The 23,093-nt window shown below is 36.8% G+C and overlaps 1 protein-coding gene across 18 annotated transcripts in view; it reads right to left on the bottom strand.

Moving 5' to 3' along the window:
- Positions 1-23,093, bottom strand: part of DENND1A (DENN domain containing 1A) — a 539,854-nt gene that overhangs the window by 408,397 nt on the left and 108,364 nt on the right. For 3 of the 18 annotated variants that reach the window (XM_025475080.3, XM_049114465.1, XM_025475081.3), the window contains exon 3: positions 6,457-6,531. The exons of 14 other annotated variants lie outside the window; for them this stretch is intronic. In XM_025475080.3, the coding sequence (XP_025330865.1) occupies positions 6,457-6,531 (75 nt within the window). Of the gene's footprint in view, positions 1-6,456; positions 6,532-23,093 lie in introns of those variants that run through there. One more of the 18 variants, XM_025475087.2, reaches the window with a different exon arrangement.

Genomic DNA, 23,093 nt, shown 5'->3' with positions numbered 1-23,093 from the left:
CTAATCACTCACATGCAAGATATAACAGTCATATAAACTGATCAGTTTTTAATGTATCAGAATTTTCATATTCAAAGGAGTATCACCCTCAAAATAACAACCTTATGGAGGCAATACACTTATTTCAAGATCAAATTATTTTGAGAGTCCCCTTTGGAAACTTCCCTCAGAGATTTTGGAATGTCCATTTAAATTTCTCCTATTTTCCTAGTTGGGAATAAAATGAATACAGTCCTCTGGAATATGATTAGGCATTACATACTAAAGGCCTTAAGAATGTGCCAACTTGGGATGCCTGGGTGGCTCAGCGGTTGAGCATCTGCCTTTGGCCCAAGGCGTAATCCTGGGGTCCCGGGATCGAGTCCTGAGTTGGGCTCCCTGCATGGAGCCTGCTTCTCCTCTCTCTGCCTGTGTCTCTACCTTTCTCTCTGTGTGTCTCATGAATAAATAAATAAAATATTTTTTTAAAAAATTTATTTTCAGTTCTCTTATCACTGCCTATAAAAATCACTTCAAAACGTATTTAACGTCCAGGTCCAAAAGTGGCTCAGTATAATTTCTGTTGCATTCTGTTGTTCAAAGCAAGTCACTAAATCCACCTGATTGAAGGAGGGGGGAACAGAACCCCTGGCTTGGTGAAAGAAGTGGCATGTGCTAGAGGGGACACCATTGAAGACAGTCTACCATGTTAGTTTAAACAACATGCTGAGGCCTTGAAGCCTTCTGATTGCTCTTCCTGGACCCGCCTTCCTCCTGTCCCTTAATTCCATTGCCAGATAACCATTGTCTCTTTCCCCATGTTTTTTTATTTTCTTGCTTTTCATGATCGTTTTACCATATATGTAGGTATCTCTAAATAATGTATTATTTAGCTTGCAAGATTGATATGTGTTTATTTCTTAAAATAATCTCTTAAGTTTCAATTTAGAATGCCTACATTAAAGATTATTTATAGAACGCAGAAAAGCCAAAAGAAAAAGAACTAAAACAGCTTCTATTCCTAATTCTTAGGTATAATCATTGGAAACATTCTGGTATAAGTTAACACATTTGCACACTCCTCAATTTGTATCCTCTTGTTCTCGGAGTCTGTTTCTTGAGTTTGATTCATAAGGGCTTTTGCTTTATCTGATTCTATAATAATTGGTTTCTGAATTTTAAATGACAAATGGGAAGAACTTGGATTTGTGAGAAGTTCATTTAACCATTTGATTCTGTGAGGATGGTTAGTTTCCATAGTAAAGGATGGATACCTCTGTGTGTGTGTGTGTATACGTGTGTGTACATACATGTACTGAGTGATAATTCTTTTGGCCTAGAACCACACTTTAAGAGCTTCCGTCCTACAGTGATTTTTAGTGAATGTATTGTAGTTCATCACATAAATGTATCATACTTTTATTAGCCAATTCCTTATAAATCAGGCTGTGTAGTGTTACTCAACCACTGAGTCACCCAGGCATCCTGAAAATAAATTTTTTATTGCTGTTTTAAATATCTTCTATATGATAAATCATCTTTTGTAGGATGAAAGCTTTAATTTGTAAGTTATCTATATCTAAAGTGAGTAATATAATAGCATTTTATATTCAAACTATACAAAGTTTATTTTCTTATGGGATTTCAAAAAATGTTAGAACAGCAGCACAATCACTGATCATCCAATGTCAGTTTCCTTGTCATAAATAAGACAGAGAAGTACAGACCAATCTTATCTTTTTGTTCAGCATTTTTGTATTTGGGGTACAACAACTTAGTGAAATGAAGAAGCATGACACTGAAAAACATATTTTAGAATAGTTTAAGTAACACAGGCATCCTCTACAAAGATGTGAATATTGACTAGCTAAACCATCTGGAACTAGCAATTTTTTATGAATAGCGTTTTGACGACTTTATCAAATTCCTCCATGAACATCCTTCCAGGTAAGTGTTCAACCTCTTCCTTAAATACTTTGGTAATGTATTTTCCCCTGAAAATATTCATTTCATCTCCAATTCATCAGAAAAATGATATACATAGTATTCTCTTATGTGTAAACAGACAATAGACTGAAAACATACATAACAAAATAACAGGAATTTACCTGCATGTTGGGAAATCTTTATATCATATTTTAAATATTCTATTTCCTGAATTTTCCAAAGTGAGTGTTACACTTTTAAAATGAAAAAAAAAATGTAAAGAATAAGCAAGGAAGCATTGTTTAGCTCCTGCCCTAAGAATGAGACAGCATCTCACTCATCCGTCTACATGGCTGACAGAAATCATCCATGAGAAAACCTGAAAACTAAACTCTGACTTGACCACAATCTTTCCTTATGGTAGAAGTAACAATTTGAATTACTTGAGCATTTGCCACTAATACCCACAAAACAGATTAACTATGAGGAAGGAAACAATCGATGCTTGCAAGAGATTTCATAAGATCCCTAGAATAATTTTGTTCCATCAAGTCTGTAACCGTTCCAATCAGCCCACTTAACAGGACTGCTCCCGTGCCTTTTAAAATTCATTGTTGTCTCTAGCTTTGCAGGGAATGGGATCCAGTTCTCAGCCCAACAATCTGCAGAGGACAAGCACACAAAATATCATCCCAGTGGACACAATAATGCAGCAGGAACCACAGGCTCCAGCCCTCCTCTTTCTGCCATTATCATAATTTATGCATCCTTGGAGATTAGAGTATAAAACAATGATTAATGCTGAGGAAGTCAACAGCATCAAAGGTTTAGAAGTGACCACTGGCCTTAAAGAAGAAAATCATAGTTCAATCACACAAATGTTTATCAAACCTGTATTTTTAAAAATTCACAGAAAAATGAAATCACTAAGCTACCACAATCCTAACTATCGTGGTCCTAATCTTTAAATGCTTTGGTTTCCTTTTGTCTAGGTCTGTCTTTCTGTGATCCTACATACAATCTGGGTTTTTATATCTCTGTGTAGCACTTGATTTTATCAAACTAATAATACTAGCCTATAAAGTCACCAAGCAATAAAATTTAATAAGAGCAGTACTTTGAGCTATTAGAGATGCCATTATAACATAATGTTAACATCATCACTATATAGTTTATATAAGACAGATGTCACCATAATAAATTACTAACAATACTGGAGATATCTTTTCAATCCTCTGGAAAAGGCCAGGGTACACAACGTACAGAAGTAAAACTTACTTTCAAGAAATACAAACATTAGAAAATAGTTATAGTCTCTATATAAAAGGGAAACTAGTAATCCCAGAAGTTTTGGTGATGACACTGATGCCTCAAGAAGATTTTGGGCCTTGAATAATATAACATGTCAGCAAGGATACATGGAATTAGATTTCTTTAAGAATTGGATATATCTGCATTGAGCTGCCCTAATTTGTGATACCATGTTGCTTAAAACCTATATACTATACTGTGTTATACCTACAATAGTGGCTTTCAAATTTCTTTTACCCATTAATTACCCACATGAAGAAATATGTTTTATCTGCACTGATACATACTCTACACCCACAGAACAAAAGTTTCAGGAAACAATATTTTTTTCTTACTATATGTTATTTTCTCTGATAATTGCTATTCTATTCTATTTTTTTTAATTCACTTTAAGACCCACTACATTGATTTCATTACCCACAAGTGGATCACAACCTATCATTTGAAAACTACCAATAGGCCTTTCTTAATGCTTAGGATGAAGGGGAGAAAAAAGAATAATATCACAGACCCACTATGTACCATGAAAACATGCAGTAAGTAAGATATCATTTGTGTCCTCATTCTTACACCAACCCTGTTAGGCAGGTCATGTTCATTCATTTCAATAAAGGTACCATCCTTGCAACAAATGTTGCCTGCGTGCTTATTATTTGTTAGGTGTCGGTGCTAAAACCGGGAATAGCTGAGCAGTGAACAAAACCCATACAGTCTATGCCCTCAAAACACTAGATTCCATGGAAAAAAGATCTTAAATGGGAGGTAAGTGCTACAGAGAAAAAGCATGGCATTCTATGACAGCGCATAACAGATCCAAGTTAGATGGAGAGATTTTTAAAGGATTCCAAAAGAAGTATCGCATGAACACAGACTTCAAGGATACCCAGGAATTAGGTAGGGAAAAGTGGTATGGTGGACGGCAGGGACCGCACTGACTAAAAGTACACTTGAGGCAGGTAGGAATTTGGGTCAAAAGAAGAAAAAGCCCAGGGTAACTATCACTGAGCACAAGGGAAATGAGGCCAAAAGAGTCTGGTGTCAAGCCATGCTGGGTCTCAGGGGGCATATGAAGGACTTTGGACTTAATCAGGTGTAAAGAGAAGCTACTGAACAAGGAGTGAAAGGTAGGGAAGAGGACCAGATAGGTTTTCCAAAGATTACTCCTGCTGTTCTGTGGAGAACGGACTGTCACTAGGCAAAGCCGAATATAAGTTTAGTTAGGCAGCCACAGCAAAAGCCTGAGTGAAAAATGGTACAGACTTCAATGCAAGTGATGGCAATGGAGGAGAAGTTAGCCAACTTGACCCAAGAGACAGAACTGGACAAGAAAAATCAATGCGTAAGCAGAGTAAGCGGAGAGACAAACACAGAGAGGATGACTCCCAGGTTCCTGATACAAACAACTCTAAGATGGGAAAGTCGTAGAAGGAGCCAAGCTTGAGGGCAAGAGCCGACGTTCAGTTTAAGATCTCCATAAGGAGAAACTCGAGACGAGCCTTCAAATAGACAGTCTGATTATCACACACCTAATAAATGTCAGAGACAGACTGGAATCCTGCCAGGTCTACTTGACATCAAAGTTCTTTCGCGACACTGAAATGCAGATGAGAATGATGATGGTGAGAATGTGGAACATGATAAAGCATCAACTGACAGTTTCTGAACTTATACAATGTGCTAGGTGCTCACAACCACCTGACCCCTACTGAAGAAGCTGCCCTTAGAGAGGGGCACTGCAGGGGAACCCTGCAGAAGTTGACAAAGGAGCAACATCAGGATTTAAACTCAGATCTAGACAGACTCCAAAAGTTATGCTACTGACCTCTAAACCATAATGCCACTCAAATCCAGAAGTGAGGACACTAGTACCTTTAACTCCCAACCACCTGCCAACAAACTTTAAAGTTTCCTGAAGGCAGAGCAGTGCTCAACTCATCTCTGTGAATTCTATCACAATGCATCATTAATGGTTTGCTGAATGAATGTGAAGAAGGCATGCTCTCGATTTGCTGTTAACAAGGTTTAGGTTTGGAAAATCACCTAGAGGCTACATATCACTAACTTTTTTATAATGTATATAATTAAATTCAAAACACATCAGTAGGGATCCCTGGGTGGCGCAGCGGTTTAGCGCCTGCCTTTGGCCCAGGGTGCAATCCTGGAGTCCCAGGATCGAGTCCCACGTCGGGCTCCTGGCACGGAGTCTGCTTCTCCCTTCTCCTGTGTCTCTGCCTCTCTCTCTCTCTCTCTCTCTCTCTCTGTCTACCATAAATAAACAAAATCTTAAAAATAAACAAATAAAATAAAACCAAAAAGAATAAAGTTAGCTCAAAATTAATCTCAAGGTATACACTGTAAGGAGGTCTTCTAAGAAAGAAAACTTGGTTCCATTTATCCAATAAATACTGAACATCTTTTCAGTATGCAAGAAGTTATTGTACTTCCTAGAATCTAAGAAATTACTGCAAGTAAGATGCACCAGTCTATCACTATCTAAAAAAAGAGGGAAAATTAAATGATGGTACAATGGTTTCTTATGTAAAATTAATTTATTCAGTTTTTAGAACAGATTTATTTTAAATCTGACACCACTGTGCATACATAAAACATAAAATACAAGCACAATGAATTAGTCAAAATATTCCTAAAACTTTTTCAAATCAGAAAGCAACTCTTCTGAACTGCTTTTCAACCCAGAGTTCTCAACCCAGATTTTCCACATAATACCATCCGTTGTGCTACCAGGGGAACTTAATAATGCAGCTTTTCCAAAACAAAATTAAATGTTTTCCTACTGCCTCCAAGACTTTTTCCCAAGCTGCTGACACTCTTTCTGTAATAGATGCTGACCTTGCAAGAGGAGGTCAACAAAAAGTTTTCAGATTAAAATCATGCCTCATATTACTTTCTCAAATGATCCTGAAAAGTCAATCATTGCAGGTGTCCAATCGTATACCAGGACTCACAGCCAAGTTCTTCCATGCCTAGGCAATGACATCACAACAGCTGCCTGGCTTGCAGTGATTACAAGATCCCATCCATTGTAGATACATCATGATTTCAGACATTAAACTATGGAAGAAAATGTGACCTGGAATCAATAAGGTAAACTGGCTCAAATTCTACAAGATTATATATAGACACTTATAACATGAAAGCCTCATCTGGAAAGGAAGATGTGGTTCATTGTAATTTTGTACCCAATTTTTCACTGTTCTTCCTAGAGAGAATTCTACATACCTGTCTGTTGGCACATGACTTGCAGTGGCCTTTTTCATGGAAGTAATGGCCAAAGAAATGCGAATACAGGTGACTCTGCATCAGATAAAAGGTTCAAACAACAAATAGATTCTCTTAGTTGGAGATCTGCCATAAAGTACTTTAAAAACTCCTCTCTTAGTACACCTGGGTGGCTCAGTGGTTGAGAATCTGCCTTTGACTCAGGTTGTGATCCCAGGGTCCTGGGATTGAGTCCTGAGTCAGACTCCCTGCAGGGAGGCTGCTCCCCGCTCTGCCTATGTCTCTGCCTCTCTTTCTCTCATGAATAAATAAATAAAATCTTTAAGAAAAACAAAGAAACAAACAAAAAAACCCCTCCTCTCTCAAAATGAAAATGCACCCAAGCAGTATGGAAACAGATAACAAAGTATAAAGTACAATTCTTGAAAAAATTTAAATACCACTTATAGCTGGAAAATAATTTCTGTAATTCTAACAAACCCATGATTAATCACACACAGTATGGATGTAAAATTATACATAGAGAGATTCAACAAGAAATCAAAGCTTATAATGATAAATACTTGAAAGATGATTTTTACATTGAAAAATAGCTAAATACAACTCAACTGATTGTGTGGGAGGATTCACACCCAATTATTCATGCACAGAAAATTAATTATAGGCTTTTCTATAGTCTATATTACATATATATACACCCACATAACACTCATCCTCTTTGGACTCATTTCTCTATCATTCAGACTTCCTGTATACCTGCCGTATAATATCAAGGTACTTGTTATCCTAAATTCCCAAAGACTGAAAGAGAAGGTCACCTGGAATGGAATTATTTAGTTCCTTAAGGTAAAGATTTTGTTGTAACCTTGGACAACTTCATTAAACTATTTAGGCATCAATTTCCTCATAAGGAAAATGGGGATAATACCATCTTCCTCAAAGAGCAAATGCTAGGATTAGGATACATTATAACAAACTCAAACCACTGCCTGAATAAAGGGTTCCTTTTTTAAAAGCTAGCTGGAGTTCCACTACAGTTAAGGTGAATTAGGATTTAGATCAATGTTCCTATTCGTAAAAAAATAGAACAGATGAATAAAATATAAAAAAGAGCAACTGTTCAAAGGCATCAAAGAATTACCCAAAAAGTATCAAATTACACTGAGCCAAGATTCAGGAGAAGAAATCTTCAAAAAAAATTATTCTAGCATTTAAGGCCACATTTCTCCTAAAGACAGACTGATTCCAGGAAAAGCATGTAAGAGGCTAAAAGCTGATCAGAGTTTTCAAATCACCAGCAGGTTAAGAGGACAAAACTGGAATTCAGAGCCTATAAAAGGGAGGAGGTCCCAGGAAGCACATTGGGCTTTGGACTGGGACCCCAGATAATTAGAACTTCTCATGAGAAAAGTGAAAAGGAAATAGATGAATCCTCACAGAGAGTGAAGCACATCTTCAAATCATCTAAATCTCTGATTGGAAGAGAAGGAAGGATGGGGTACAGGGATGGGAGACTGCTCATGCTCCTAGACTAAATGCAAAAAAAAAAAAAAAAAAAAAAGCAAATCCTTACTCTGGGCCTTAAAATAAATGTATGGTTTTGAATATATAATAACTGGCACTCAGGGATCCCTGGGTGGCGCAGCGGTTTGGCACCTGCCTTCGGCCCAGGGCGCGATCCTGGAGACCCGGGATCGAATCCCACGTCGGGCTCCCAGTGCATGGAGCCTGCTTCTCTCTCTGCCTGTGTCTCTGCCTCTCTCTCTCTCTCTCTGTGACTATCATAAATAAATAAAAATTTTTTTAAAAAATTTAATAAAAAAAAAAAACTGGCACTCAAAAAACAACCAAGAAAACAAGAACAAAAGTAAAGTGACTGAAAACTAGTGGGTCCCACAGTCAAGAAAAACAGACCCAGAAGAGATTCAAATAATGGTGTTAAAAGATACAGACACTAAAATAGCGTTGCTTAAGGGGACGTGGGGGAGCAGTATTACCAGGAACAGCTAGGTAAATAATGGTGACAATCACCCAAAATTAATGACAAAAACCAAATCCTAGATTCAAGAAGTAGTCCAGACTTCAAGCAGGACAAATACAAAGCAACACAACATAGCACAACTGTCGAAAACACAACATGGAAAAAAAAAAAAAATGGGGCACCTGGGTGGCTCAGCAGTTTAGTGCCTGCCTTTGGCCTAGGTCATGATCCTGTAGTCCCAGGATCAAGTCCCACATCAGGCTCCCTGCATGGAGCCTGCTTCTCTCTCTGCCTATGTATCTATCTGCCTCTCTCTCTGTGTGTCTCTCATGAATAAATAAGTAAAATCTTAAAAAAAAAAAAATGAAGAGGAAAACCTTAAAAACAGCCAGAAAAAAAAAAAAAAGAAAGAAAATCACCACGGAAGGAACAACAGTAAGACTTACGGTTGACTTTCCAGCAGAAATGATCAAAGCCAAAAGACAATGAGGTAATAGTTTTAAAATTTGTGGGAAAATATCAACAGATAACTAGATGTTTATACCCAATGAAAATGTCAAAGATAAAGAGGCTACCTTGGGGAGGAGGCTAGCAAACAGCAGCAGTTTGTGAAATTCCAAATCCTCAGGTAAGGGATAAGGCCTCCCACTAAAGAGCAATTGTTGGGAGTGGAACCAAAACTGAACAAAGAAAATATAAAGGAAAAAAAAAAGAAAGAAAGAAAATAGGAAGCAAAGAGAAGGTTCAGATAAAAGTGGGAGAAGAGATCAGAGCCAAAGAAATTACACGGTATACCATTACATACTTTTAACCACCACATGAAATAGCAGAAGACTAAATCCAGTGAAGTTATAAAGCCACCTAACTGCTCCTCCTCCTAACATTACAGGAAAATCAATTTCACATATAAATGAGCAACAAAAACATGTTAAGAGAAAATCCCATAGGTTCAGCTCAGATCATGATATCAGGGCTAGGAGATTGAGCCTTGCACTGAACGTGAAATTAAGAATCTCTCTCTCCCTGGGTGCCTGGGTGGTTACACATTTGACTTTGGGTTTTGGCTCATGTCATGATCTCGGGGTCATGAGATTGAGCCCCATTTCAGGCTCTGCACTCAGCACTGAGTCTGCTTGAGATTCCTTCCCACTCCCACTTCCCTCCCCGACCCCGCTTCGCCCCCAGACTTGCACATACTCTCTCTGACTCTAAAAAATACAGTAAAATCTTAAAAAAACACACACACACACACACACACACACACGATTCTCCCTCTCCCTCTCCCTCTCCCTCCTCCTCTCTTTCACCCTCTCTAAAAAAAATAAATATTTTTTAAAAAGAAAATCCCATAGGAACTTACAATAAGACAAATCAGAATAAGATTCAGACTACTATCCCTACAACCAGAAAGACAGGACCACATAATAATTAAAACTATAACTTCCTATTTCAAAATAGTTTAAGTACATTAAGAAAATTGTAAGACATGAAAGAAAACAGAATTCTAAAAATGTACAAATGAACAAATGAGGTAATAAACTCAGGAAAGAATAAAAATAAAAAGGAAAAAAGAATAAGAAAACTAATTAGAGGAAATACAAAAAATAAACACAATAGATAATGCCTGAAGAGAAACAGAAGGTTAGGAGGAAGGGAGAGTCATTTCCAAAAGAAGTGAGGAAACGGATAAAAAGAATTCTAGGGCAGCCTGGGTGGCTCAACTGCCTTCAGGCCCAGGACGTGATTCTGGAGCCCCAGGACTGAGTTCCACGTTGAGTTCCTGTTTCTCCCTCTGCCTGTGTTTCTGCCTCTCTCTGTGTGTCTCTCATGAATAAATAAATAAAATATTTAAAAAAAAAGAATTCTAAATAAAGTAGCAAGTACTGAGGAGAGGTGAAGAAAACAGATGAATTAGAAAAGACAAAAAGAAGAAATCAAAAGCAAGAGAATACTAAAATAATTCAAGAAAATACTCAAAAAGAAAAAAAGACTTGAAATCACATATTGAAAAAGCATACCTAAAAAAAAAGAAAAAAAAGGCATACCTAGCACCTGAGAACATCCAACCAACACATAGTCTAATAAAATTACCTGGCTTTGAGCCAAAATAGAATAATAGCAGACACGGGATTTACCTCCTATCTGAACAATAAAAAACAAACAAAAAAAATGAAACAAGCGTTCTCAAAACACTGGACATCAGGAAATGACAACAGTGATCCCTGAGAGTAAGAAACAAATGAGGTAAGCCTACAATTGCACCAGCTTACTGCCTACAGCAAGTCTCCAGGCCGAAACATAGGAGACTGAGGCCAGGATGATCCCATCAGACTCCCTGAATTGAAGAGACTTAGCTAGGGGGGTAACGGAAACTCAAAGTGGCTAGAGTTAGCAGGAAGAATACCAAAAGGAAAGTGCTGCCTAGAGAACTCTGGAAGCCTTCAGAGGCTACCTTCAGTATTCAGAACTGTGCTGATCTGAATGTGCATGTGAGGAAACTACCCAAGGATGAGGAAAGAATCATCCAAGAGAATTGGAGGCAACAGTGCCCACACTCATACATGGCAGAACAGTGACTGTTCCTTCCAGCTAGACTGGAAAAACACTCATGATTCACTGGGCACCAGGTAGAGTACAAAGAAGGGTCTGGCCTCAGTAGTCAGGAATAATTAGTCCCAGATTAAATACTGCTTTGGCCCTAACTAATCTTAAAAGAACGACCCAAAAGGATCAAACTGTTTCCAAGTAAGTTAACTGTGTCCCAGAACAAAGCTCACTAATATTTATAGGGATACAAAAACATCCAGGACTCAAGAAGGTAAATTCACTATTTCTGGCATCCAATTAAAGATCACCAGGAATGCAAAGAAGCAGAAAAATACAAACTAATTCATTATCCTGAAGACTGGTAAATAAAGGGAAAGAAGCAACCATTTATCCTGCCTTTACCCAAGACCAGTAACACATTTACCAAATAGTAAACAAGGGATAGTGTGTCTCCTAGTAAAAGTACTCCTACTAATAAATAAATCTAGACAAGTGAGCAGCAACACCTGTTAACATAAAAAAACCGGGGGTAACTAGACATTAGATGTCTCCACATGAAAAAACATACCACCACCTATATCCTGACAAAGAGATCAAACATGATTTCAATCAAGCCTTTGGACCCAACAGCAAATTTGTGGAAATACAAAGGAGAGAGGACCATGTTAAAGTGCATCCTGAGTACACAATCAGCAAAGTATGGACTATGGGAACCTCTACAAGTCACATGCCTGGTGTTCTTCAATAAATGAATTTCAATGGAAAGAAAACAATGGAAAGCAAGCTTCTAATTTAAAAGAAATTTAGGGGTGCCTGGGTGGTTCAGCCAGTTAAACGTTCAACTCTTGGTTTTGGTTCATGTCATGATCTCAGGGTGGTGGGATGGATTCCCACATTGAGCTGTGCACTCAGCAGAGTCTGCTTGCAATTCTCTCCCTCTCTGTCTCTGTCTCTGTCTCTCTCTCTCTCTCTCTCTCCCTCCACCCCTCTCTCGGCTCACATGCTCTAAAAATAAAATCTCTTAAGTAAATAAATAATTTAAAGTGATAAATTTAAGAATCCTTAAATTTGCAAGACTAAACTATGCTGCCTTGGAGGCACATCTGAGTGATAAAATAATAAGCACAGAAAGTGATGACTATAAAGTTAGGATAGTGATTATTTTAAGAGAGGAAGGAGTTGAGATTAGGGTGGACCATATGAAATATTAGCCATAAAAAGGAACGCAGTAGTGATACATGCTATAACATGGATGAAACTCGAAAACATTATGCTATGTGAAAGTAGACAAACATAAAAGGCCACATATATTATGATTCATTCACATGAAATGTCTACACTAAGCAAATCCATAATGACAAAGTAGATTAATGCTCGCCAAGGGATGGGAAGAAAGGGAATGGGGAAAGCCTGCTGATGGGCATGGGGTTTCTCTTTAAGGATAAAAATGTTCTAGAATTAGGCAGTGGTGATGACTGTACAACCCTGTGAATATACCACAAAACCACTGACTAGTACACTTTAAAATGGTGAATTTTATGGTATGTAAATTATATCTAAAATTTTAAGACAAAAATCATTACAAATGTATAAAATCATTTCATAATAAAAGGTTCAATTTATTAGGAAGAAATCATTTTAAGTTAGTATCCAACCATAAAGAAGCCACATAAACTATAAAAAACAAAAGTTGACAGAACTACAAGGATAAATGAAAAAGCAACCACGATCATAGAATGAGATTTTAATATACATTTCTTCTGCAAGTGAAAGAACAAAACAACAAAAAATTGGTAAGGGCATAAATGAATGGAAAAAATCAACCTCACAGAACACTATAACCGCAACCACACAATATACCTTATTTTAAAGTACACGTGGAACATTTACAAAAATTGACCAAATTCTGGGCCAAAACCCAAGTCCTGACAAATTTCACAGAATTAAAATCAGATATAGCAAGGGGTCAGCAACATTGCCACTGCCACCCTATACCTCAGAGCATTAATAAAAAATTTTTTTTAAAAAATCAATTCCGGGATCCCTGGGTGGCACAGCGGTTTGGCGCCTGCCTTTGGCCCAGGGCACAATCCTGGAGACCCGGGATCAAATCCCACATCGGGCTCTGGGTGCATGGAGCCTGCTTCTCCCTCTGCCTGTGTCTCTGCCTCTCTCTCTGTGACTATCATAAATAAATAAAAATTAAAAATTAAAAAAATTAAAAAATAAAAAATAAACAAATCAATTCCAGGTGAATTGCAGACTGTATGTGAAAGGTAAAATTAAATGTTAAAACCTCTAGAATACAGGAGAAAATCTTTTAAATCCATGGAATAGGGAAAGAGTTTTAAAATAGGACAAAAATCACTAAACATAAAGAAAACTATTAATAAATTGGACATGAAAAGTAAAAATTTCTGTTCAGCAAAAGACTCGATTAAAAGTAGAAAGATAGACCATAGAATAGAAGATAACTGTAACACATATAATCACTGAAGGGCTTTAAATACACAAAGTACTAAAAAAAAAAAAACCAAGATAGTCAAATAACCAATAAATATACTAAAAGATCTTCAACTTCACCAGTAATCAGGAAATGCAAATTACAACCAAAATGAAATAAACTATACAACCACCCAGAAATACTAAAATTGAAGAGACTTTAAGATTTTATTTATTTGACAGAGACAGAGAGCATAAGCAGTGGCAGGCAGAAGGAGAAGCAGGGAGCCCAGATGCAAGGCTCAAACCCAGAACCCTGGGATCATGATCTGAGCAGAAGGCAGACACTTAACCTACTTGAGCCACCCAGGCGCCCCAAACAGACATTTTATATTAAGTGTTGGTGAAGACATGGAACAACAGAATTTCGCATACACTGATGGAATGCAAATTGGTTCAACTACATTGGAAAACCGCTTGGCATTTTATGCTAATGTTAAACATACACATACACTGACCTAGCAATTTCATTCCTAATTACGTTAACAGAAATGTGAATACATAAGCACCAGAGAGAGTACAATAATGACATATGGCCACATTACTTGAAACAGCCCAAACAAAGGAGAAACATTAATGTCTATCAACAATAGAATGGACCAATTATGGCATATTCAGCTAATGGAACACTGTACAGCAATGAATAAAATGAGCAAATCATAGGGCCACAGAGCAAAGATAATCTCATAAATTTAATGTTTAGCAAAAGAAACCAAAATACACATGACTGCATGATTCCACTTACATATGTTCAAAAACGGGCAAAAATGATCAATGCTGTTAGAAGGGTTCTCTTTAGGGAGAATGGAGGCAGTGATGATTGGAAAGACATGTAAGACATGTAAGAATGGTTTGTAAGATACTAATAACATTTCATTTCTTGACCTGGGTGCGAGTTACATGATGTTTTAACTTTGTGATAGTTCATCAAGTTGTTCACATATATAGAGAGAAAAAATTAGAATGTAACATGTTCCGCCAGGTAATTTTCTTCTCTGAAATCCTTGGGCTTTTGGGGGCAGGAATGATACTTACCCTAATGATCAAATGATCTTATTGGTTCTTAATCACTAGGACATACTCAGAGGTTAAAAGGCATAATATATGATTTCAGAAATGGGGTAGCAGAAAGTCATCAATTTCACCAGCAGTGAAATTCCTGAATTTGCATCCATGTTTGATTTAATTGGCATGGCAGGGTGGAGAGAGGGCCAGTAGATAGCCCATATATTTTTATTGTACCTAAGCTTTCAAGTGAGCAAATGAGAGAAATTTACCTTGTAAACTTTTTTTTTTTTAATGTTTGTATTTATAACTCACATCAATGGGTCTTAAAACCACAATCTGAAGCAGAATACAGTTGTGTGTTTCTTATTATCCCGGTGATAAGAATGAGTGATTTTTATATCCCTGACATAAATTAAGACATTCAAAACTCCTTTGCAAAAGAAAAATAGATGAAAGGAATCTACCTCCTCCAAATTTTAGCAAGCACCCAAGAATTTATTCAACATATAACACAATAATAAAAGCAATTCATCATTTCCTGAGTTTTACCAAGTACGGGCACTTGCTAAGCATTTAAGATATTTGTTTTATTGTACCAACAACACTGCAAGAAAGATTATTTTCCCCCATTTTACAGATAAGAAAACTGAGGCTTAGAGAAGTTGAATAATTTGCATCATTCACATGGTTAATCAGTTCTTTAGTTTGGTGTAAACAATGTTTTCTATTTATATTTTCTATTTTGTGTCAGTTTTTTTATCTTGAAATTTTAAGCCTAAATATTATATAGAGCAGGGAACTTGCACATATATGTACATCCATTCACATTAACAATGGTTTTAAAGACAAAAAAGTATACTCACATCAGCAATCCCCTGTGTATCACTGCACCCGAACAGAGCTTAGGTTTGCTCTAAGAAACAAAACGGGACTTCTCAATGATAGAGGAGCAAGCCAAAGCACTGCATATAGTAAGTCTACAAAGCATTAACTGGATTAATTAGCAAAGGATTTGAGAAGCAGCTTGGAGCTAGGAAACCAAAACACTAAATTGTTTAAATACTTTGGCAAAAGATCAAGGTTTCTAGGCAGCACTGGGTCTCCTTCCATCCTTTTCATTCCATGTTTTAACACATTTAACCTGTCTGAGGTACTTTTTCATAAGATATGAATGACATTGTCAAAATACCAACAAGAAAAGTGAATTAAAAAAATTCTGCAAGCTGTTACCAATTCTGCCAACATGTGAGAGCCCAGGCAACATTAATTACAAATCAATCGCGAAGGACATAAACAGCTCTTATCACTAGTAAACTCTCCCTCTACAATAACTTGCTTTAGAGAAAAAGAGAAAAAAAAAAAAAAACAAAGCAAATGTCTCCTCTATTATACTTGGTGAACTAATCAGGACAAAGAAACAAAATAAAACAGGAGAAAATGCACCGAATGGCAAATGTGAAAAAGGAATCCTCGCCAGATGAACGTCTGGAATGTTACAAGAGCAGTACTATCATTTATAAATAACGAAGAGGAAGTGGTCAAGGCAGGGACACTTACTGAATGGGTTTCTGGTTTCCAGGAAGTAAGAATTTTTACAACGCAACTGATTTTCACAAACACATATGGCAGCAAAATGATAAAAGAAAGCTTTCAACTACACAGTCATGCAGGGGACAAAAAAATCTGTTGTCCCTCTAGTTTCATGAGGGCCAAGCTCAGACATCACCAGTCCCCCACCCCCATCACACACAAATCTAATAGAGATTTAGACACACACAAATATCTAATCAAAATAATAAACTCAAAAATCCAATGGTCATTCTAGAAATCTGGTTAACCTAAACTCTGCCCACAAACTACTAACTACCCTCACTCACTCTTTGTCTTGGATATCTCTGAATTTTCCTTTAAAAGTTTCATAAGACATTAGGAAAAAAATCTGAGTAGCTTTCTGCCACTCCTCCACAACACACTTCATTTATTCCATTGGAAGAAAAGACTAAGTAGAAGGGAATCACTAACTTTCTATCAAAATACATTCTGATTTCCATTAGATCCACTGGGGTTGGCGATTAATATAGAATATAAAAGTCAGGGATCCCTGGGTGGTTCAGTGGTTTAGCGCCTGCCTTCGGCCCGGGGAGTGATCCTGGAGTCCAGGATGGAGTCCCACATCAGGCTCCCTGCATGGAGCCTGCTTCTCCCTCGGCCTGTGTCTGTCTGTCTGTCTGTCTCTCTCATGAATAAATAAAATCTTTTTAAAAAATAGAATATAAAAGTGGGGAGAGCTCCCGCTATGAAGCCTGGCACAAGCAGTGTGATTGGGGCAGTTTTCTTAGCCTCCATCAAATAACTAATACGCTCCATTTTGCAGTTATGAGGATTATAGAACCTATTTGTAAAGTATCCAGCAGTGTGTCTGACACACAGTAGGTGTGTAGCATTTACTATTATTTCTTCTTGACTCTTGGCACATTGTAGGTTAAGTTTCATGGATAATAAGTCTTTGGTGAACCAGAAATCTTACTGACAGTTACATTAACAAGGCAGTGGTAGATTATGGTACTTTGTTATATGCCAATTGTGAACAAAATTTACCCCAGTGTGTCCAAGGCATTGTGTCTCCAAAGAGTTCAGAACACTCACACATCAATTCTGACTTTTACAAAATAACTGTGAGGAAAGGCCAATGGGCAATAATACCACGGGGTCCATATATGAATTAACAAGACTGAAGGAAATCAGAGAGTTAACAGAGTAACCAAGCTCATGCAAATTAGCTGACTATGGATGTTTTACTCACTAGTCTTGGCCGCCTGTGAGAGGAAAAAAGTAAACAAACTTATTTATTCAAATAAAATTATGAAGAGGAAAAATATGGTTTGAAAAAAAGCTAATATACTTAGCTTTTTTAATTAAAAGAGGAGAATACAAAATACAATTTACAAAGAAAAGTGGCCCAAAAGCTAAGTAGGCAGGTAAAATGTATTATATTTTGGTCTAAGTTTTTAAATATTTCATTTTATAGGATTTTTTTAACTGACTTAATATAACACACTATTATTTCAAATTTGAGAAAATACTAAAATATTACTCATCATAACAAATTTTTATACAGGTGTACATTGCTTTTTTAAAATAATTTTTAATGCTGTTTTATAAGTAGTTATTCACATTACAAAATTCACCAGACTTTTTTTTAGAAGTTCCATTTCTGTTTCATTTGATAGTGACTTATTACAAAAACAGTAACAACATAAAGGGCATCTGGGTGGCACAGTCAGTCTCTTAGCTTCAGCTAAGGTCATCATCTCAGGGTCATGAGACCAAGCCCCTTGTGGGGCTCCACATAAAGTGTGGAATCCACTTGGGATTCTCTCTCCCTCTCCCACTGCCCCTCCCACTCATGCTCTTTCTAAGATAAATAAATCTTTAAAAAAAATGGTAACAATATAAAATTATTTGAAGTATTAATTGCATAAAACAGGTTACAACTGTATTTCTGTGATCTTTTCTAGTTCTCTTACTAAACATTTATTAAATACCTACTAGGAGGGTCGCCTGGGTGGCTCAGTAGTTGAACATCTACCTTTGACTCAGGGTGTGATCCCGGGTCCGGGAATCAAATCCCACATCGGACTCCCTGCGAGGAGCCTGCTTCTCTCTCTGCCTATGTCTCTGCCTCTCTTTCTCTCTCATGAATAAATAAATAAATCTTAAAAAAAAAAAAATACCTACTATGAGTGAGGCACTCTGAATACTTCATATCATTAAATTTCTAATGCCATGAAATTCTCAAAAGAACCCTATAAGGCAGATGGGGATAGTTTTGCATTATTAGTGAGAAAACAGAGATCCAAAAAGATACTGGCCTTGCTCAAGTCAGTTTACTGGCCATTGAGGGGCCAAGATTTCAACTCCCAACTGAGTATATATAACTGTGCTTCTTATATTATGCATGCTGTTTTCTTCCCATACTACATTTTCTGTACTTAAAACAAGCAAAGTGATACACTCCCCCACAGACACCAGTGTTTCATCACTCAAAAAAGATATTCCACAACTAGCCCCCCCTTACTTGTTCCTAAAAGGACTGAGCAGTTTTCAATAAACCAGGACAAGTTAAAGGAGGAGAAAACACAACTTCCATATAGTCTTGTTGAATCACCACAACCCAGACGCAACCAGATTCTCCTATGGGTAAAAATATAGCTTTTCTTAAAAAAAAAAAAAAAAAAAAAAGCTTTTCTTAAAACTGAAATACTAAATTATTCTTATTTTTCAAAACTATGTAATTTCTATTAAAAAGGGGGGGGGGGGGTCCCTGGGTGGCGCAGCGCTTTAGTGCCTGCCTTTGGCCCAGGGCCTGATCCTGGAGACCCGGGATCGAGTCCCCACGTCGGGCTCCCGGTGCATGGAGCCTGCTTCTCCCTCTGCCTGTGTCTCTGCCTCTCTCTCTCTCTCTCTCTCTGTGACTATCATAAATAAATTTTAAAAATTAAAAAAAAAAAAAGGCTGCAAGCATTAATTCAAGAGTCCTTACCCTATCTGGGATGCCTGGGTGGCTCAACTCAGCAGGTTGAGCATCTGCCTTTAGCTCAGGGCATCATGGGACTGAGTCCCAGATTGGGCTCCCTGCATGGAGCCTGCTTCTCCCTCTGCCTGTGTCTCTGCCTCTCTGTCTCTCTTGAAAAAAAATAAATAAAATATTTTAAGAGAGAGAGAGAGAGAGGGAGAGGGCGCGCGTCCTTACCCTATCAATGCCAATCTCATCCCAAACATCAAGGTCAAAACCTCTGTTCCTAAAGATTTCCAAAAAAGGGCTAATTTTATTTTTTTAAAAGATTTTATTTATTTATTAATGAGAGACAGAGAGAGAGAGGCACAGGCACAGGCAGAGGGAAAAGCAGGCTCCATGTGGGCAGGGAGCCCGATGTGGGACTCGATCCCGAGTCTCCAGGATCACGCCCTGGACCAAAGGTGGCGCTAAACCGCTGAGCCACCAGGCTGCCCCAAAAAGGGCAAATTTTAAATTAAGAAAGTTGAAAATCTGCTCAAAGGTAAAGACTAAGAAAAACGGTGTTAATCTACTTTGAATTCACCTGATATAACTTGAGAGTATAAAATGTACAAACCAATGCAACTTCTACATTAACACCATTCTTCTGTTTACCAATTGGCTAGGAGTGAATCCGCATTACAGAAACACATGTGACAAAAACTGTACTAGCTCCTTTATTTCATACCAAACCTCTAGGATAGGCCCTATTAATAATCTCATTTTACAAATTTAAAAAATAAAAAGCTAAAAAAAATAATAATAATAAAAAATAAAAAGCTAATTCACACAGCCTATCATCACACAGCTTATAAAAATGGCTATACGTGAACTAGAACTTATGCTTTTATAAGTGAACCATACTGAAACAAAACCTGAAGAGAAAACCTTCTCTGTCAGAGAACCTGAACATTACAGAACACAACTGAACTACAATCTTTAAACAGAGATATCACAGCCACAGGTATATATTTGGAGGCAGCATGGTATAGGAGGACGAAACAGGCCAGAATCAAATCACTAATCCATTACTTAATAGCTCTATCACCTTAGAGCAAGTTACTTAATCTCTCTGTGCCTTGGTTTGAAATAGCTGTAAAATGGAGACAATAATTCATTATCTTATGGGCTCCAGGAAAAATAAAATATATACACACAAGTTTACACGTATGTATGTGTGTGTATATATAAAGCAAATAAGAAACTTAACAAATGTCCTATCCACACTCTTATCTACCCCCAGAGTTTCCTCCATTGTGATGTTCAGTTATAAAAGAAGCAAGGTGATGATGATGATAGAGTCAGGAAGCAAATGCAGAATCTACTAGTACTTTAATTAGGTTACTAGAAAATTGAAATGTTGACAAGTAAGAATGCCACATCAAGAGGCATCCGCCCATTGCCTAGCACACAGAAATGATTCAATTAAGCACATTTAAAAAAGAGAAGCACAAACATTACAAAATACCTGATGTTCAATAGGCATTCCTATAATTACAGTTCTCTCAACAGATAGGCCAATTTCCCTTAATCCACTTATCAAATAATTGTTAAGGAAATAAACAGTATTTGACACAACATGACACTTTATTCTAATTTATCATCTAATAATATTAAGCATTCAAAGCTTGCAATGAAAGCACAGCTCTGTAGTTTATATTGTTCTTTTAAATTGAATAATTTGGAATCCTGTGAAGAGTTCCACCTTACAGCATATTCCCTCATTCTTGTGCAAATACAATCTGTCTATCAACATATTAGCATTTCAATCACCCTTGCTTTTTCCATAACTGGGAGAAGCTGTCTTCATTTATTCCTATTGAGCATCTACCACCTATGAATTATTTCTAAAGCTAAGCAGTAAAATTGAATTTAAATCCAAGTAAATGAGAAACTGAAACTATTTTCCAGCATAAATGTAGGACGTTGGTTTCAGTTACATATTCCCAAATATTATAAAAACTCTCTTCAATGATTAATTTACTTTAAGCTGAAAATAATTTCCTCCGAATTAAGTTGTTATAATAGTTGGAAATGGAAATCCAACCCCACGTTTCAAGAGTTTTCTTTTGTTATTTATTTTTTAAAGAATTCCACCTCAATTTATAGTCTTGGGGTAAATGCATCCACCATTTTAAGAAAAAAAAAAATTAAGTCCCCTTTAAGCATCCCTTTAAGGCACTGACCATAAATGGTGTAATTTGCCCTGGACATCATTAAAATGTAAAGTTAATGAGGATTCAGCTGAAAACAGAAGGAATGTAACCTATTTTCAGGCAAAAGTTCTAACACAGCAATCAGAGGAAAAAGCTCTTTGATGTTTCTTTGTCTCTTCTCATTAATTTTTTTTGTCTCAAAAAAAAAAGGCTATTTAAACTAAAAAAAAAGAATTATACACACACACACACACACACACACACACACCCCCAAAGTTTAAACATGATAATTATAACAGAACTCCAATGAGGTCATCAGAATTTTTTTAATGAGATAAACAAGAGTCAGTCACATATACTTGGGGATAACACCACCTACCTGGCAGAGTTGTTATAAGGTTTAGATAGATTTTAAGTATAGCATGTAGCAGAGTTAACTGACACATGGAAGGTACTCACTGTTATTAATTCTCTCCTCTTTTGTCCCTCTCTTGTCCCTAAGGACCCCGTACACTGCTGACACAAAAACAGTGCTCAAAGAGTAGCTATCACTATTATCCCATATGATGTATTATTTTTTCCTGGTGAAAAATTCACTATATTAACCCTAACTTTCTTTTCAAGATATATGCAAGACTCAGCACCTCCTGTCACTAGGCAGGTGGGGCATTATCCAAATAACCAGCATGGAGTAAACAGTCCCGTGTGACATTTTATCATGTGAAGTGCTGGCACAGGTATAAATATTATATCCTCTCTGGTTTTATTGCCTCATTTTACAATTATACTACTAAAGAGCAAACTAGCATGCAGAATGTTAAGTGGCATTCTGCTGCTTGGAATTTCATCCCAAGGCTCCATTCAGAATAATAAATGTGGGAGCTATTTCATCTCTGCTCTATTGTGAAAAAAGTCATCACCTTTACTTGAATATATACGAAGGTTTGGCTTTCTGCAACCCGTTTTGAGCTAAAGGAAATCTTAAACCAAATGTGATAATTACCAAGAAGGTGTCATTTAGGGAAGATTATATTGCTTTCTAGAGAGATCTGACCATATACTTTGTTATTATAATTCCATAATCCAAGTAAACAAAACCTAATCAGTAATAGTGAGTCTATCCAAGATGATCCACCCTTAAATACCACCAGAACTTAGAATTTCTCTACACCCAAGCAAAAAATTATAAATCCAATAAACTAATCACAGCTATTGTAAATGTTGAGATCATCAAAATAATGTTTCTCTAGCAATTTTCATTTTAAAACCATTTCCACATAAATTATCCCATTTTCACTGGTTCATTCATTCCATAAATATGTATTAAATCTTCTCAGTATTAAGCACTGGCATTACAGCAGTAAAGAAAACAGCAGGTAATCCTACCCTCACAGACTTGTAGTAACTTAATTGCAGGCTATGATAAGTGCTACAAGAGCATACAGTATAAGAAACAAATTTACTTTGGTGATCTGTAAAGATCTCCCTTAAAGATACAACGTATGAAGTATGATCTGAAGGAATGGGAGTTATCTAGTGAGGAATAAAAAGATAAGAATTTTAAGATAATGATAGTTAAGACAGAAATACCTAGTTTTTAAAGACATTTAGGTAAATCAATTAAAATTTTCTGATATATTGAATATGGAGGATGAGTGAAGAGGTAGGTGATCAGGACAAAGCTAATAGGTTTCTAGCCTGTATTTAAAAAAAAAAAAAAAAATGTGTTACTCACTAGAAGGGGATCAGATCTTCAATGGAGTTAATCAGATAAAGGGTATCTACAAAAAACCTACAGTTAATATCATACTTTAGGGTCAAAGACTGAATATTTCTCTTTAAGATTAAAAAAAAAGAAGAAGAAAAAGAAACACACAAGGATATT

Source organism: Canis lupus, chromosome 9, assembly GCF_003254725.2.
Source record: "Canis lupus dingo isolate Sandy chromosome 9, ASM325472v2, whole genome shotgun sequence".
NCBI lineage: Eukaryota > Metazoa > Chordata > Mammalia > Carnivora > Canidae > Canis > Canis lupus.
Note: the sequence above shows the minus strand (reverse complement) of the source record. Positions and strands in the feature narration are given on the sequence as shown.